At 42.2% G+C, this 15,951-nt stretch overlaps 1 protein-coding gene across 3 annotated transcripts in view; it reads left to right on the top strand.

Annotated features, from left to right (window-relative positions):
- The window catches only part of cntfr (ciliary neurotrophic factor receptor), an 81,778-nt gene that overhangs the window by 35,513 nt on the left and 30,314 nt on the right, over positions 1–15,951 (top strand). For all 3 annotated transcript variants that reach the window (XM_083794052.1, XM_083794050.1, XM_083794051.1), the window contains 2 exons: positions 3,412–3,493; positions 14,644–14,883. In XM_083794052.1, the coding sequence (XP_083650178.1) occupies positions 3,412–3,493; positions 14,644–14,883 (322 nt within the window). The remainder of the gene's footprint in view (positions 1–3,411; positions 3,494–14,643; positions 14,884–15,951) is intronic.

Genomic DNA, 15,951 nt, shown 5'->3' on the forward strand with positions numbered 1-15,951 from the left:
GGTCTAGGCAATTTCTTCTGGTGAAGATACATCTCTGGGTCTTCCAGCATCCTGCCTCAAAACGGGCTAAAAGGTTTGGGACCACTTCTCTAGAGGAGGAGGACAGAACCAAGGTCTTATTTATACTCTGAGAAAAAAGTTCCATGGTGTGTTGTTGCTATTGCATCAGTTCTTTTCAATTTTACTGGGTAAGTGCAATTGCTTTATTTGCACTAGGTATTATGCAGTGTTTTATGTAGGTGTAATTTATTCTGCCATGACCAGGCCCTGGGTAACAAATTTTGTTCTGTGCCTGTGCTGTGGGGAATGACAATAAAACTCATTGAACCTATTCAGACTTCAGAGCAGAAAACGCTGTCGAACAGTGTTGATTTCGTGGACTAAAACAACATGACATAAAATGTGCGTCTACTACCTTTTTTTTCACTGACGAAAACGAAAAATAAAAATGAAATAAAAACTAAGCTACTCTTAGTTGACAAAATAAAATAGACACTTAAAGTCGACTAAAATGTCATGGTATTTACTATTTAGTCGACTAAAACTAGAATAACACTAAAACATTTAAGATGACTAAACTATAAATAAAACGACATAATGTTTTGTTCAAAAGACGTATATGACTGAACTAAAAATCTGCTGTCAAAGTCAACAGTCCTGTCGAGGCTGCGCTGTGGAGACCGTGGGCTGCCCATGAGGAAGGTGAAGAGATGGGGAGCCAGACAGAGCCTATAGTCGTCATTATTCCCCATTAACACCCCATGCTGATTATGAGCGCGGCCGGCGAAGAGCAGAGGAAGCCATCTTAGGAGTGATTGATACGATGTTTGATTGGAACAGACCACAAAGGGGATGCACGAGCGCAATAAGGGCATTTCAGTGCGTGCACTTGCTTTTATCTCATGATTATATTATTTAGTTGTGTAGCAGAGTGAACGCACTTATTCTGCTGCTCCTTCTAGTGCTCTTTGCCACCAAACGGTGGAACGCCCTCCCCCTGACAGCATCCATTAAAAGATCCAAATCGCTGGTTTCTTTTAAAATTGGCCTGACAAATCGCCTGTCAGGCCTGGAGACCACAAGGGGAGTTAAATGCAAATTCCCATAGACAGGAGGTGCCGTTTTCCCCTCTCCCCGTTGTACTGACATAGTGTTTTGTGTTTGTTGATGATGTGTATTGTTGTGGTATTTCCTTATGCTATGTTGGTGAATTGAATATACATAGAACCACAATGGAAACAAGTCCCCAGGACGTTTTTTGTGTGTGTGTGTGTGTGTGTGTGTGTGTGTGTGTGTGTGTGTGTGTGTGTGTGTGTGTGTGTGTGTGTGTGTGTGTGTGTGTGTGTGTGTGTGTGTGTGTGTGTGTGTGTGTGTGTGTGTGTGTGTTATCCATTCAGCCTTAATGTCTGACTGTATACCGCGTTGCGTTTACATTTCTATAAAGTATTCAATCAATCAAAAACACACTGTACTTTAATTTTTTTAATCTATTGATTGATTGATTGAAGTATTTATTAACAGTTTGCAGAATTACAGTACATTTCAAGCACAACTCAATACAAAAAACTGTTAACTGTGAGTGGACGACCCAATCAAGCACTACACTTGTTTACAAAAGGGTCCACCTTGTTCAATTCATCATAACATTTAGAGACATACATATATACACTTCTATATAGCCAAAAAACAGGAAATCATCATCATAAAGGAGGTAAAAATGGAAAAGAAAACATATACAGTGAGGGGAAAAAGGGTGGGGGGGGGGGATTCAGATTTTACAGGGGCCAGTTTCGAGAGCGGTTTTGAAGGAGTCAAGGGATTTGCATGTCTTAAGTCATTAAGACATGCAAATCCCTTTGACCGTTGGTAGGGCATTCCACATTTTGGTGGTATAGGAGCGAAAATAATTTAGTCCCTTGTTTGTGCCAAATCTGGTTTGCATAGTTTGTTGAGCTCCCTCTGGTGTTCGTTGACATTAAGGAAGTATTTAGACAGGTAAATGGGTATCTTGGCGGTGTATCGAATCTTGTGGACCAGACCCATTGCAAGATGCTGTACTCTGTCGTCAACCCTAAGCCATTCCAACCTGTCAAAGTGGGCAGGGGTGAGGTGGGTTCTGTGAGTGAGGCCAAGTAGTAGCCTGACCAGTTTGTTTTGGGAAGTCTGGAGCCTTGTTTTAAGGGCCTTTGAGGTGCTGTGGTACCAAGAGGTGCATGCATAGTCATTTCATATTTCCGTGTGATAATATTGTCACCCACTCTAACCAAGAAGCCATCTGCCTTGCTGAGATCACAGGATTAAGGGTCCATTTGGTTACCAACTCTCCATCATTTAGCTGGGGACAACCTAGAACCCCCTCAAGGACCACTGGTGGTCCACTGGTATAGAGGGAAATGATTACGCTTTGGGTATAGTTGTACATTGTTAGAACTAAATTGCAAAAACTAAAACTCACGTTTTAGGTTTTGCTCCCGATCCGATACAGGTCATTTGATTTGAGTATCTGCTCATACCCATCCGATAGTACAATATCAAAAATCACAGACAATATCCAGTCTAATATTATGAAATTATGAATATAATATTGATGCTAGGGGATGTCCCGATCTAGTTGTTTTTTTGCTCCCTATCTGACTCTGATTATTTGAAAGTGCCGCGATCGGCCCACGATTTCCGATCTCGCGATCGGATCGGGACAACCCTAGTTAGAACAGTCTGCAGTCTGGCGGTCAGCTGGGCAGTCTTGCATGCCCATATACGATAGTGTATGATCGAGCAATGAGCATGCACTAAACAAAACCTCTTACTTATGTATTAGTGATACTATAATATTAGTATATTAGTATAGAACTGTCATTAGTACTACTCTAGCATTTGGAGTAAAATATATGTACTAATGAGAGTTAGAGAAAGGGAGAGGGAGATCAGTACAGAGAGAGACAAGATAGAGAGAGATAGAGAGAGACAGATAGAGAGGGAGAGAGAGAGAGAGAGAGAGAGAGACAGTGTGAGAGAGACGGCGAGAGAGAGGAAATTGCAATTGGCGTCTATGAGTCTGTCACACACAGAGACATTTCTCTCCGTGTGTGTGTGTGTGTGTGTGTGTGTGTGTGTGTGTGTGTGTGTGTGTGTGAGTTATGATGTTTGTTGTGCGACGTTGAAATATGAACACTTATCCGCGGTGCAATATCACTAAGTGGTGATATTACACACACACACACACACACACACACACACACACACACACACACACACACACACACACACACACACACACACACACACACACACACACACACGTGACACGCACACTTTAAGTTGTATATCAATTTTTCAATTCAATATGTTTTATAGTGACATTTCTCTCTCTCTCTCTCTCTCTCTCTCTCTGCCTCTCTCTCTCTTCCGCAGATGGCCAACATTGCCGCATCACTACGCTACGTCGTCTTGGCAACGGCTGTCGTCGTCTACGCCCAGAGGCGGAGCCAATTGGGTGAGAAACCCATATAAACCCGTTCAGGATAAACAACACAAACTTTCTTTTTTGAATGAATAACTTAAATAACATTTTGTCCAACATTGGCATGTTTATACAATTTAACGTATACAACTGGGGTGCTTGTATTTTGTCTTCTTGTGACATTTAGATCGTTTTAAACCTGATGGTCAAGATTCAGATTTATCCCCTGAGCTAGCAGGCAAGGCTCTATTAGCTCAACGGTAAAAAAAGAAAATAGAAAATCCAGCACCTGCACAGGAAACCAGGTTCAAATCTGGGGTGGAAGGAAAGTTACGTAGTGAAACAACAGTATATAAACCACTACAAGTTGGTTAAAGTCACCTTTGAACAGCCACTGCACCGACCGCTGAGTTGGTTAACCCATTCTGACCTGAGATCAGATTCATACGAGGTTTCCGCCGGACACACACTGGTCTGATGAACCCATTCTGACCTGAGATCAGATTCTAAAAATGTCAGTCGCTCTTCGATTTTTCAAAAAATAGCAGACCTACAAGCTCGTATCGCGCCACTCGGTGGCGCGATATGAGCTTGTAGATCTGCTATTTTTAAATAGCTAAAGCATAACATGATGCTGACACCAAAATGGGTGCCCGTTCAGAATGGCTTTGAACAGCCACTGCACCGACCGTAGGTATAGGCCCAAGTGGGAAAGACATGCTTCTATCGTGCTGGCTTGATAAAGTCCATTTACCTCGTGAACTACACAAAACAAATTCCTCTCACATTTTGTTGCTCAATCGACGGCAGCCTCCGCTACAAGACACCAAAATGTTTTACTGTAAACAGCTACAGCTGCAAATTCTCTACGTAAATGTTAATTGGAAAATAACTCAAAAAGTTCAATATTTGACAGTATTTTGACTTACATACTCATGTAACTATTTTCAGTCAAGGCAACGAGAGCATCTTTAAACATTAGCCTTTTCACATATAGAGCTCTCAATCTTTGTTAAAACAAAGAAAACATATATAACAACTATCACTATATGTTGTTAAGACGACATAAGAAAAAATATCCAAAATTTGTCTTGATAACGGTATTATATTTTTGGGTCAAACTACTGTACACAACACAATCCCTCAGCATTCTTACAGATTCTACCCAGCTGTTTTGAGTTGTGCTTTCGTTTGAAATGTACCCATTCTGCATACTGTTAATAAATACTTCAATCAATCAATCAATCAATCAATCAATCAATCAATCAATCAATCAATGTTTCAGAAACAAATGTGCTTGATTCCATGTACGTATACTTTCTCTCACGCAGTACCCCAGGCATGTGGAAAGTAACTAAGTACATTTATTTAAGTGCTGTACAATTTGGAGGTATTTGCACTTTACTGGAGCACGTCAAATTTTCAGTAGGCTATACTTTTACTTGTAACGGAGCGGCAGCATTGATACTTTTACCCAAAGTAAAAGAATTTGAGCACTTCTTCTTCCACCACTGACCCCCAGGAGGTCGAGTGGAAGTTCCCTGCTCTGAGCCCTCGAGCTCCAGGCTTTGTGTTGCCTGGTTTACCACTTAAACCCCAGCATCCGTACTGTGTGGAAAACCGTTCAGGTCAGGCACGTCACTGACCATTTGGTTGCCCTATATTTGTGCTGACCCCCCCCCCCCCCCCTCCCGACGAGAGCGCTGTTTTTCTCATGTAGATCGGTTATAATGCGGCCGCGGAGAAAAGTGTTATTATGAGGGTCGGCTCGGCACGTTTTGGTGCCCGTTTGGTGCCCCCCTCTCAGCGTGTTGCCCTACACGCATAGGTATATACTAGCTATATATATATATATATACCTATACGTATAGCGACGGCACTGCTGCCGATATACTAGCTCACAACGCACCGCAACGCCTCGCCCCGTGAGCTTGTAGATCGGGCTAATTTCAGCAACGATATTTAATGGAGAGCGAAAAAGGCTCCGGTACGGAGCCCTGAGGGACTCCGGTCAACCAAGTATAGGGTTTAAGTGGTTAAGTACCCTTAAGCAAGACACTTAACCTCCCACTCCTCCCCTCTCTCTCTCTCTGAGCAAGCCACTGCTGGGTCAATGCAGAGAAGCAATTTCCCCTTTGGGATCACCACAAATCTTCCTTTATTCATTCACCACTCCACACGACTGTGTTCCCAAATTGCTTCCTTCTAAGGATTTGTGTGCATCTTAAATTATGTAAGTTTTCTTTGCTGGAGATTTCTTTAAATATATAGGCCTATCGTATATATTTTCTAGACCCTCCTATGTCCAGCTTTGAGTGTTTGTGTAAACACGACAAAAGTGAGGACGCAATTGTGATTGGCCGGCGTTGATTGGGTGGGAGATGTGCCATTGGTTGAGAATGAGATGATGTACTGCATGATGACGTATGATGATAAGAGCGCTCCTCACTTCACACAGGTGTGGTTTTCTTTTACAATTTACAATTTAGGCATGCATGTAGCAGATGCTCTTAATGCAGAGGGACTTACAGTAAGCAAGAAAGTAGAAAATACATCAAATGCATTTAGGGGGAGGGCATAGCATAGTGACGCGTTCGGTAGGATTTTGGCTTATTTGGGCGCCATCTTCCTGCCTAGGCTAGTAGGATGCTATCATGCTAGGCTACTTGGCTGCCAGTCTGTAGTTCGTAAGTTTGCTTGTCAGTGGCGCTGGTGTGTATACTGTCACTGCAGTACACCATCTTCCATCCCTCTACTATCTTTGACATGTCACAACTCTTCTACTCTATGGCTCTGGATCAACGGCGGTATTATTATTATTCGCCGTTAGAAAATGTTCGGGTGTTCTGATCTGATAGCCGCCTCCGCTCCCCTCACGTCAAAACAGTTCTCAATGTATGAGTGACGAGTGATCAGTCAAACATGTGTTCTCTCCACAGTAAATAAATAATCTGTATTATAATATGTACTGTAATAAAGAGCATACATGTGTTTGGAAGAAACCATACAGCGTGTATTTAATTATTTGATATCTCCGACAGTCAACGCACTGCAAGGCTACAATGGAAGCATAATTCTGACGGCCCGTGGTGGAATGAACAAGTTAGTAGTATATACAAACGGACAGGGCAGACCCATTACTGTTGTGGATCAAGGTTCCGTATGTTATTTTGTCATCTGTCACCCAAACCATACAGTGTTTATTTAATTTCATATCCGTTCTGAGTGAAACTCCTCCCTATGCACTGGCCCTATAGAAATAGTAATCTCGGATCATACTGTAGGTAAACCAAGAACATCATTATTATATTATTATTATTACATAACATGCTATCTAAATTACATTTTAGCCTTTGCATTAGCCTGCAAGGCCGCAAGGCTATAGGGCAAGTGTGCTACGGCAAGTGCCACAGGCTAGTTTTCCAAATTGTTTTTCTGTTTATTTTAGTTAATTATTTGTATTTAAAGACTTTTTTAGTTTTTTTTAGTTTTCTGTAATATGGGATTTAATCTGCGTTTCTTTGATGCTAGAAACAGCTCACAGAACTCAATGAATCAATTTCTGTGCACACCTTTTAAATAGATGTATGGATTCAGTTGAAGCCTATTGGTCTAGACTAGCCTAGTGGTGGTATAAAAAGTCAATTTAAAGACATTTTCAGATGAGGTCTCCGCAGCCTAATATTATATATCAATTTGGGGGTCCTTGGCATGAGAAAGGTTTGGTTTCATTCACACAAGTGTGAAGCCAGCTGTTGTTTCTCGCGTGACAAGTTGCTCAACAATTGCGGTCAAGAGGTGCATGCACATCTGTAAGTGGGTTACTTCGACGGGTGCTAGATCAGAATAAATAATAGTGTAGAGAGAGAGAGAAGGTCTGCACACCCCGTCTTAATGCTCCCAGAAAGATATATTTATTTTAGGGCCGGGACTAATTGCGATTAATTTAGATTAATTAACTACAGAAAAATGAATCGCGATTAACTACAGATAAATTAATCGCACCTTTTTTTTCACCGCGGAACGTTTCTCACTGGGCGCTTTTCTATAGTACTGAAAACTGGAAATAATAAAAAGTCACCCCATTTTGTGTTGCCTAGAACTGGAGGTCTGACAAAAAACAGTAACAATATGAAGTAAGTACAGCTTTGTGATGTCACTGAGATGTACTTGTTACTGTTACTAAATTTTTTTCAGACCTCCAGTTCTAGGCAACACAGAATGGCGTGACTTTTTATTATTATTTCCACAACAGGTATATTAATGACAGTAAAATGTTGAAAATGAGTGGTATCCTGTAGTCACTATTCGTTGATTCACTGGGATACCAAAAAACATTTAAAAAAAAGGTTTCTCGCTGTTCTCGGGTTGAATATTGATATGCGATTAAAATGCGATTAATCTAGATTAATTAATCGCAAAGCCTCTGATTAATTAGATTTTTTTTTTTAATCGAGTCCCAGCTCTAATTTATTTATGCAGTGGTAAAAAATAAAAACGTTTCGGCCTGTGTGGCCTTCATCAGGTGTATCATGTTCATGCTTTGCCCTTGGTATCTAAGGTTGTGAGTTCGAGCCCCGGCTGGGTGATATAGAATAAATAGCTATGCTAATTCATGGCATTGTGCTGTGTGAATTAGACACATATGACCTCGAGGTTGACCAGACAGGTCTTCTGAGCGAACCCACTTGTATTTCTCATCCTCCTCATATTTCTCTGCTCCATGCATTTCCGTTCCTCCTCAAAATGCTCGTCCCCAGCACCTATGATATTATTCTTTTATATTCATGAATTATAATTTCCTGAGGTGCATTACCCCTCCAAAGATTAACATTAATATTCTGGCCCCACAGAAATTTTATCTGGCCTGTGATATATTTTGGAGATTTCTTTTTAACCCATTCTGACCGGGCACCCATTTTGGTGTTGGCATCATGTTGTGCTTTAGCTATTGAAAAATAGCAGATCTACAAGCTCATATCGCGCCACCGAGTGGCGCGATACGAGCTTGTAGGTCTGCTATTTTTGAAAAATCGAAGACACTTTTAGAATCTGATCTCAGGTCAGAATGGGTTAATTATGAAACTGTCAGGATGTAATGAATGGGTTAATACAAAATCAGACCGACAGTCTCCAATAGCCTATATAGGCTTTTATGTCCAAATAGAGAAACTATGCCCACCTAAAGAAGGTTTATGATACTTATTATAATATACTGATACTCCATGTTGAGAGAGCAGCTGGCATGGGGGTGAAAGCAATGTTAATTTATATTGAGATATTCCTCTAATTTACGACTGGTACAGGCAGCTCCACAGTCTGGCCCCCATAAGGTCGTTAAGAGATATTGGCCCGGGGACAAACTTAGTGGTATATACTATAATGTGTACTTAGTATGTACTAGGCTGCTTCTATACAGGGTGTGCTATTTCCAGCTATGTTAGACAGACAGAGTGAGAGAGAGAGAGAGAGAGAGAGAGAGAGAGAGAGAGAGAGAGAGAGAGAGAGGGGGTGATGATGACATTGTTTTGTTCAGTGGAGAAGTGCATTATTTATGGAGGTTCATATCCTGATTGGATGGAGGGAATCTACACTCTTCTCTTCTCTTCTCTTCTCTTCTCTTCTCTTCTCTTCTCTTCTCTTCTCTTCTCTTCTCTTCTCTTCTCTTCTCTTCTCTTCTCTTCTCTTCTCTTCTCTTCTCTTCTCTTCTCTTCTCTTCTCTTCTCTTCTCTTCTCTTCTCTCCTCTCCTCTCCTCTCCTCTCCTCTCCTCTCCTCTCCTCTCCTCTCCTCTCCTCTCCTCTCCTCTCCTCTCCTCTCCTCTCCTCTCCTCTCCTCTGCTCTCCTCTCCTCTCCTCTCCTCTGCTCTCCTCTGCTCTCTCCTATTCTCTCTTCATTACTCACTCTGTCAAAGAGATATATTGATCTCTGACATCACTACTTTCTCTGTGTTTTAAATCAATAGAGAGAGAGGGAGGGAGAGAGAGAGAGAGAGAGAGAGGGAGGTCCATGGACGGGGGAAACAAGATTGAAAAAAGAGAACCAATGGTTTGCATTTCCATGGTGCATTTGTTTTTAATCCAAAGAACTTGTCTTTACAATGTGCACTACATTCACACATGGATCTTACCATGCGAGGTACGACCCTCGTCGGGAGCTGTTGGGGGGGTTCAGTTGTCTTGCTCAAGGGCACTTTAACACTTCAAAGACAGGACGAGATGGGGATCGACCCGGCAACCGTCTGGTTCCCAAACGGCCACTCTACCTCCTGATCCACCTTCTCCTCCCCCCCAAACTAATGCACTGAACTGAATAGTTAGACCAGCACGCACGCACGCACGCACACGCAATCGCACACACACACACACACACACACACAAAGATCAACGGCACCAGAATGTACCACATGGAAATCAAGTTTACTCTAATGAAATTTAGAAGAAGCATTAAACAACACAACACCTTATTCACTAGTAGACCTATTTTGAGATGAATTGCGTGTCTATTTATATTGTTATTTATTCATGTAGACGGGCAGACATGCGCATAGCATACTGCAGGGAGTGTTGACGAGATTAGGAAGAGATTATGGAGCTCTGGCACCGATGTGATTTCCCATTCAAGTCAATGGTAAAACTCTGGGGATGTCTTAACACTAACCACACGCGTCTGTGTGGCAGTGCGATGGGAGTGAGACACACACATGTGCGTGTGCATGTGCATGTGCGTGTGCATGTGCGTGTGCGTGTGCGTGTGCGTGTGTGCGTGTGTTGCTGTTCATTCCCTGTGGTGCTGAAATGCGTGCATCTGTCTGTCTAGGCTGGTTATTGCAGCTTATGATGAGGATGTGGAATTGAGCAGCAGAAACGTAAATTGGCACGCGTGCTCGTGATCAGATCAACATAATGGAATGAATTCTGTACTGGCCATATATGGAGCGTGTCTTGAGTGTACAGGGTTTGATGAGGTCAGATCAACATATGGAATGTCAGAACAGGTCAGCTCCATATATGGATATATATAAGGGTTTGAGGTTTGAGGTCAGATGTAGAGTTGATGGCCGGCTCCATATATGCAGATCTAGGTGATAATCCAGTCTTCTCCATGTACGGTTATCCAGGGTTAGATGAGGTCAGTGTCGTGATCTTCATATATGGAGATGGCAATATAATGGTGCCGTGACGTGTCACGAAGTGTGACCATATATGGAGGTGTGATGTCACGAGGCGTGACCTTAAATGGAGGCGTGATGGTACGAGGTGTGACCATATATGGAGGCGTGATGTCACGAGGCGTGACCATATATGGAGCCCGACCAACTGACGGGAGATGCAGGTTTTCATAGTAAATGCGACCTACCGTCGCAATAACTTTATTATATTACATATTTATTTTTATTTTATTTATTTAGTTATATATTTACAATAACAACAGTACAATAAATAGTACAATAGTTAGGGTTAGAGCTGGGACTCGATTAAAAAAATGTATCTAATTAAACAGAGGCTTTGCGATGAATTAATCTAGATTAATCGCATTTTAATCGCATATCATAATTTGACCCGAGAACAGTGAGAAAGCAATTTTTTCAAATGGAATTTGGTATACTAGTGAATCAATGAATAGTGAATACATACGTTTAAGCAATAAAACATTGTTTTTGTAGTAATAGGGGTAATAATTATTTAGTGAATAATTGCACACAACTGTGCTGTAATCCACGCTACCATCGGATAGCCTTTTAAATCCTATTTCCAATCCACGGGGACAAGCAAAGTGATCTCAGCGGCTTCCCCCAGTCTGGTGAACTGTCTGCGGTGTCTGGTGGTGTTATTGTCTGAAGAGGACACGGACACTTGGTGCGCAGGTCCGTCTGAAAACTGTCCAGTGACAACGTTCCGCGGTGAAAAAAATTGTGCGATTAAAATGAGTTAATTTTTTTAATGCATACATTTTTCTGTAGTTAATTAATCGTAAATTAATCGCAATTATTCCCGGCCCTAGTTAGGGTACATACATTTAGAAACCGCTCTGCGATAGAGGTGAGTTTTTAGAAGAGCTTTGAAGGAGGACACTGAGTTTGCCTGCCTCAGGCAGTGAGTTCCACAGCCGAGGGGACTCACTGCCTGCAGGTCCCCAGGCAATGAGTCCCACAGCCTGAGGTCCCCATAGCCTGGTTAATAAACCAGACTAATATCGCACGGATCCGCGGGATATTAGTCTGGGGAGGCTCAGCTTGGATTTCATTTCCAGGGAAACATTTTCTCTTTGACGCAATTGGTCAGAGCTACTGTCAGTCAAAGGTCTCAAGCATTGAACGTCACTGTACCAAAGCCCGCCCATATTGCATACCGTGTCCCTATTGGGCGCCCACATTCTCTGGTGTAGGAAATGGGCGTAAAATTGAGCCTCTCCAGACCGAAATCCGGTAGGCAATTTTCTTTGCCAACGGCTGATTCGGTCTGGTTTATTAACCAGGCTAAGGTCCCCAGGCTTTGTGACAATAAAGGCGAGGAATTTTGGAACCGTCAATAGGGCCCTGCTGGATGATCTCGGGCAGCGGCCTGGCTTAAAAGATCACAGATATAAACATGAGCTTGTGACTCCTGACTCTTTGTGTGAGTCAGGAGCCTGGCAGCTGCGTTTTGTAACAGCAGTAGCGTCTTTGAGAAGGGCATTGCATAAGTCTGGTGGAGATAGAAGCTAAAGTGGATGACCTTTTCTCGCTCTGCAGCGGTAAGGAAGGGCCTGACGTGTGCCAGTTGTCTCAGCTGGACAAAGCAAAGGACTGAACCTTGATGTCTAAACACAGCTCTGGGTTGTGGATGGGCCATATGTCATTAACCCATTCTGACCTGAGATCAGATTCATACGAGGTTTCCACTGGACACACACTGGTCTGATTAACCCATTCTGACCTGAGATCAGATTCTAAAAAAATCTTTTTTAAATCTTCGAGTTTAAAAAAATAGCAGACCTACAAGCTCGTATCGCGCCACTCGGTGGCGCGATACGAGCTTGTAGATCTGCTATTTTTCAATAGCTAAAGCACGACATGATGCTAATACCAAAATGGGTGCCCGCCCAAAATGGGTTAATGGCCGACATTGATATCAGATATAATTAAGTGCTGTTATTGCCGATAACGGATATAAACGCTCGATATGATCTAATTCTGTATTTTAAAACATATATAATAATTTTGTTAATTCTGAAAATGGCTCAATTTGGGAAAAAAAATCACAAAGTCTTTATTCAAAAACTAGGGATGCACCGTTATTGAAATGTTGGCCCACGTCCCATTATAAACAGCTTGAATGTAGTATTTTGTATTTACATTTTAAATTAAATGGAATGAAAGCATCCCAGAAAACACCGATAGGATCCGCAGCCTTCATCATCACAAAAGGCTTTTTTTTTAATTTATTTTTTAAACATAATTAATTATTATAAAATAAAATATTGGCTAAATATATCGGTTCGATACCAATATTGCATTTTAAGGCCAACATTGTCCATATCTACTCTGGGTCAAACGTGATGTGTAAAGCTGACCGGTACAACAGCTGGAGTTATCACTGTGAGAAGGCATATAGAAGATTCCAATTCCACCATCAGCTTTCATTGTATTAACATGCTGCAACAACACATCGACTTGGTCAACAACAGCATACCTCCCGACGGAGTCTCTTAGTTGGGTGGTTGTTGTTACTATACAAGCTCTTTGTAGTTTCCTGGGCAGGCCTGTCTCTACCACCGTGTCTCCTGTAGTAGGACAGTGGTATCCATCCGTGTCCGCAATTTTCTTTGGGCGAAGTCTACTTTTCCGCTCTCAATATCAAAGGCAGTCGTCCTCGGTCCTTGAATGAAATAATGAAAGATATATGTATTCCATTATTGTTTACTGTGTTGTTGTTTTCTCTCTCCTCCATTTGCCTCTCTGTCTCTCTCTCTCCTTTCTCTCTTAAAGGGACACTTCACTTTTTTGCAACCAGATCTTATTTTAATGATGTTTGGGAGACAAGAAACACTTCCCTGGGGCTTTTGTGTGGATAATATGTGTTTTTACTATTTCAAAGTGTCCATGATGTCATGGACACTGGGCTCACTTCCTTCCTGGACTACAATTCCCATAATGCTTTGGTGCACTGCTCCTCCTTGTGGATAGGGGGAGGGCTGTCTTACTGAGACAATATGTAGTCCAGGAAGTACTGTAAGTGAGCCCAGTGTCCATGACATCATGGACACACAAAACCCCAGGTACAGTAAGTGTTTCTTGTCTCCAAAACATCATAAAAATAAGATCTGGTTGAAAAAGGGGTGAAGTGTCCCTTTAATGGGTCGTCCTATCTCCTAACTAGGCACTCGCTAACTGGAAAGAAAGAGAAGAGAAAATCATTATCTTAGCTAGTCAAACAACAAACAAACAACCAAACAAAACTGCATTCATGTATATGGACAATGACAGCAACAACTATAGTGCACAGAGGTTACATAAAATATATCCTGAGGTCTTTGGGACCTGTGACAGATGGCTCTCAATCGATGATTCGTTGCTCCATATAGCATTGCTTTATGCCCCACAGTTAAAAAAAAATTAACATCTGAAATACTTCAAATTCAATTAGAACCGGATCCAGTCATTGTTATTTAAGGAATATCTGATGATGTTATGAAGTTAACCGAAGCCCGGCAATGTTTCCTATCTTATGGCCTGGTGATTGCAAGGAAGTTGCTGCTTATGCATTGGAAGAGAGGAAGGAACAGCCGGCACAAAGATGTGATCTTTTACAATCACGCTACATCCACAAAGGATTAGGTGCACGTTTGTGGACAAGCTCCCATTATGTCGACGAGGTGATCACCTCTCGCTCAATGTCTCTCAACCTTGACAGAAAACTACACTTTCACTGACACGACATCTTATGCTGGAGCAAGGAGGATACTTAGGGGTTAGGGGACAATCTCTGTCTACAATAATGTCATTCCTTTGTTCTCCGTGGGATCTGCATCTGCACTTTACCTTGTATGCATTAATGTTGCTTTTAATATACAGTAGAGTAGACACATTAGCATGCCTTTTATTATTGTCATGTATTATCGTCACTCACTTTTTTTTCTCTCTCTCTCTCTCTTTCTTTGTCTCTCTCTCTCCCTCTCTTTGTATGTCTCTCTCTCGACCCAGGCGCCAGGTCCCAGTACGAGAGGGTGGGCGGCGCCGCCACCATGCGGTGCGGCTCGCTGGCCGACGAGGCGTCCGTGTCGTGGAAGGTGAACGGGTCGGACCTGGGCCCCGGCCAGAAGCACGCGGCGCGCGGCCCGCTGCTCACCCTGGAGCAGGTGGACCTGCGCTCCAGCGGTCTCTACAGCTGCTTCCAGGACCCGGACGGAGAGCGCCGCGACACCATCAACCTCCGAGTCGGAAGTGAGTTATATATACTTGGTTCTGATGATGCAGTGAGTTATATATACTTGGTTCTGATGATGCAGTGAGTTATACTTGGTTCTGATGATTCAGTGAGTTATACTTGGTTCTGATGATGCAGTGAGTGATGCAGTGAGTTATACTTGGTTCTGATGATGCAGTGAGTTATACTTGGTTCTGATAATGCAGTGAGTTATACTTGGTTCTGATGATGCAGTGAGTGATGCAGTGAGTTATACTTGGTTCTGATGATGCAGTGAGTGATGCAGTGAGTTATACTTGGTTCTGATGATGTAGTGAGTGATGCAGTGAGTTATACTTGGTTCTGATGATGCAGTGAGTGATGCAGTGAGTTATACTTGGTTCTGATGATGCAGTGAGTGATGCAGTGAGTTATACTTGGTTCTGATGATGCAGTGAGTGATGCAGTGAGTTATACTTGGTTCTGATGATGCAGTGAGTTATACTTGGTTCTGATGATGCAGTGAGTTATACTTGGTTCTGATGATGCAGTGAGTTATACTTGGTTCTGATGATGCAGTGAGTTATACTTGGTTCTGATGATGCAGTGAGTGATGCAGTGAGTTATACTTGGTTCTGATGATGCAGTGAGTTATACTTGGTTCTGATGATGCAGTGAGTTATACTTGGTTCTGATGATGCAGTGAGTTATACTTGGTTCTGATGATGCAGTGAGTTATACTTGGTTCTGATGATGCAGTGAGTTATACTTGGTTCTGATGATGCAGTGAGTTATACTTGGTTCTGATGATGCAGTGAGTTATACTTGGTTCTGATGATGCAGTGAGTTATACTTGGTTCTGATGATGCAGTGAGTGATGCAGTGAGTTATACTTGGTTCTGATGATGCAGTGAGTGATGCAGTGAGTTATACTTGGTTCTGATGATGCAGTGAATGATGCAGTGAGTTATACTTGGTTCTGATGATGCAGTGAGTGATGCAGTGAGTTATACTTGGTTCTGATGATGCAGTGAGTGATGCAGTGAGTTATACTTGGTTCTGATGATGCAGTGAATGATGCAGTGAGTTATACTTGGTTCTGATGA

This window comes from Protomyctophum parallelum (genome assembly GCF_964188405.1).
Source record: "Protomyctophum parallelum genome assembly, chromosome: 21".
Classification (NCBI taxonomy): domain Eukaryota; kingdom Metazoa; phylum Chordata; class Actinopteri; order Myctophiformes; family Myctophidae; genus Protomyctophum; species Protomyctophum parallelum.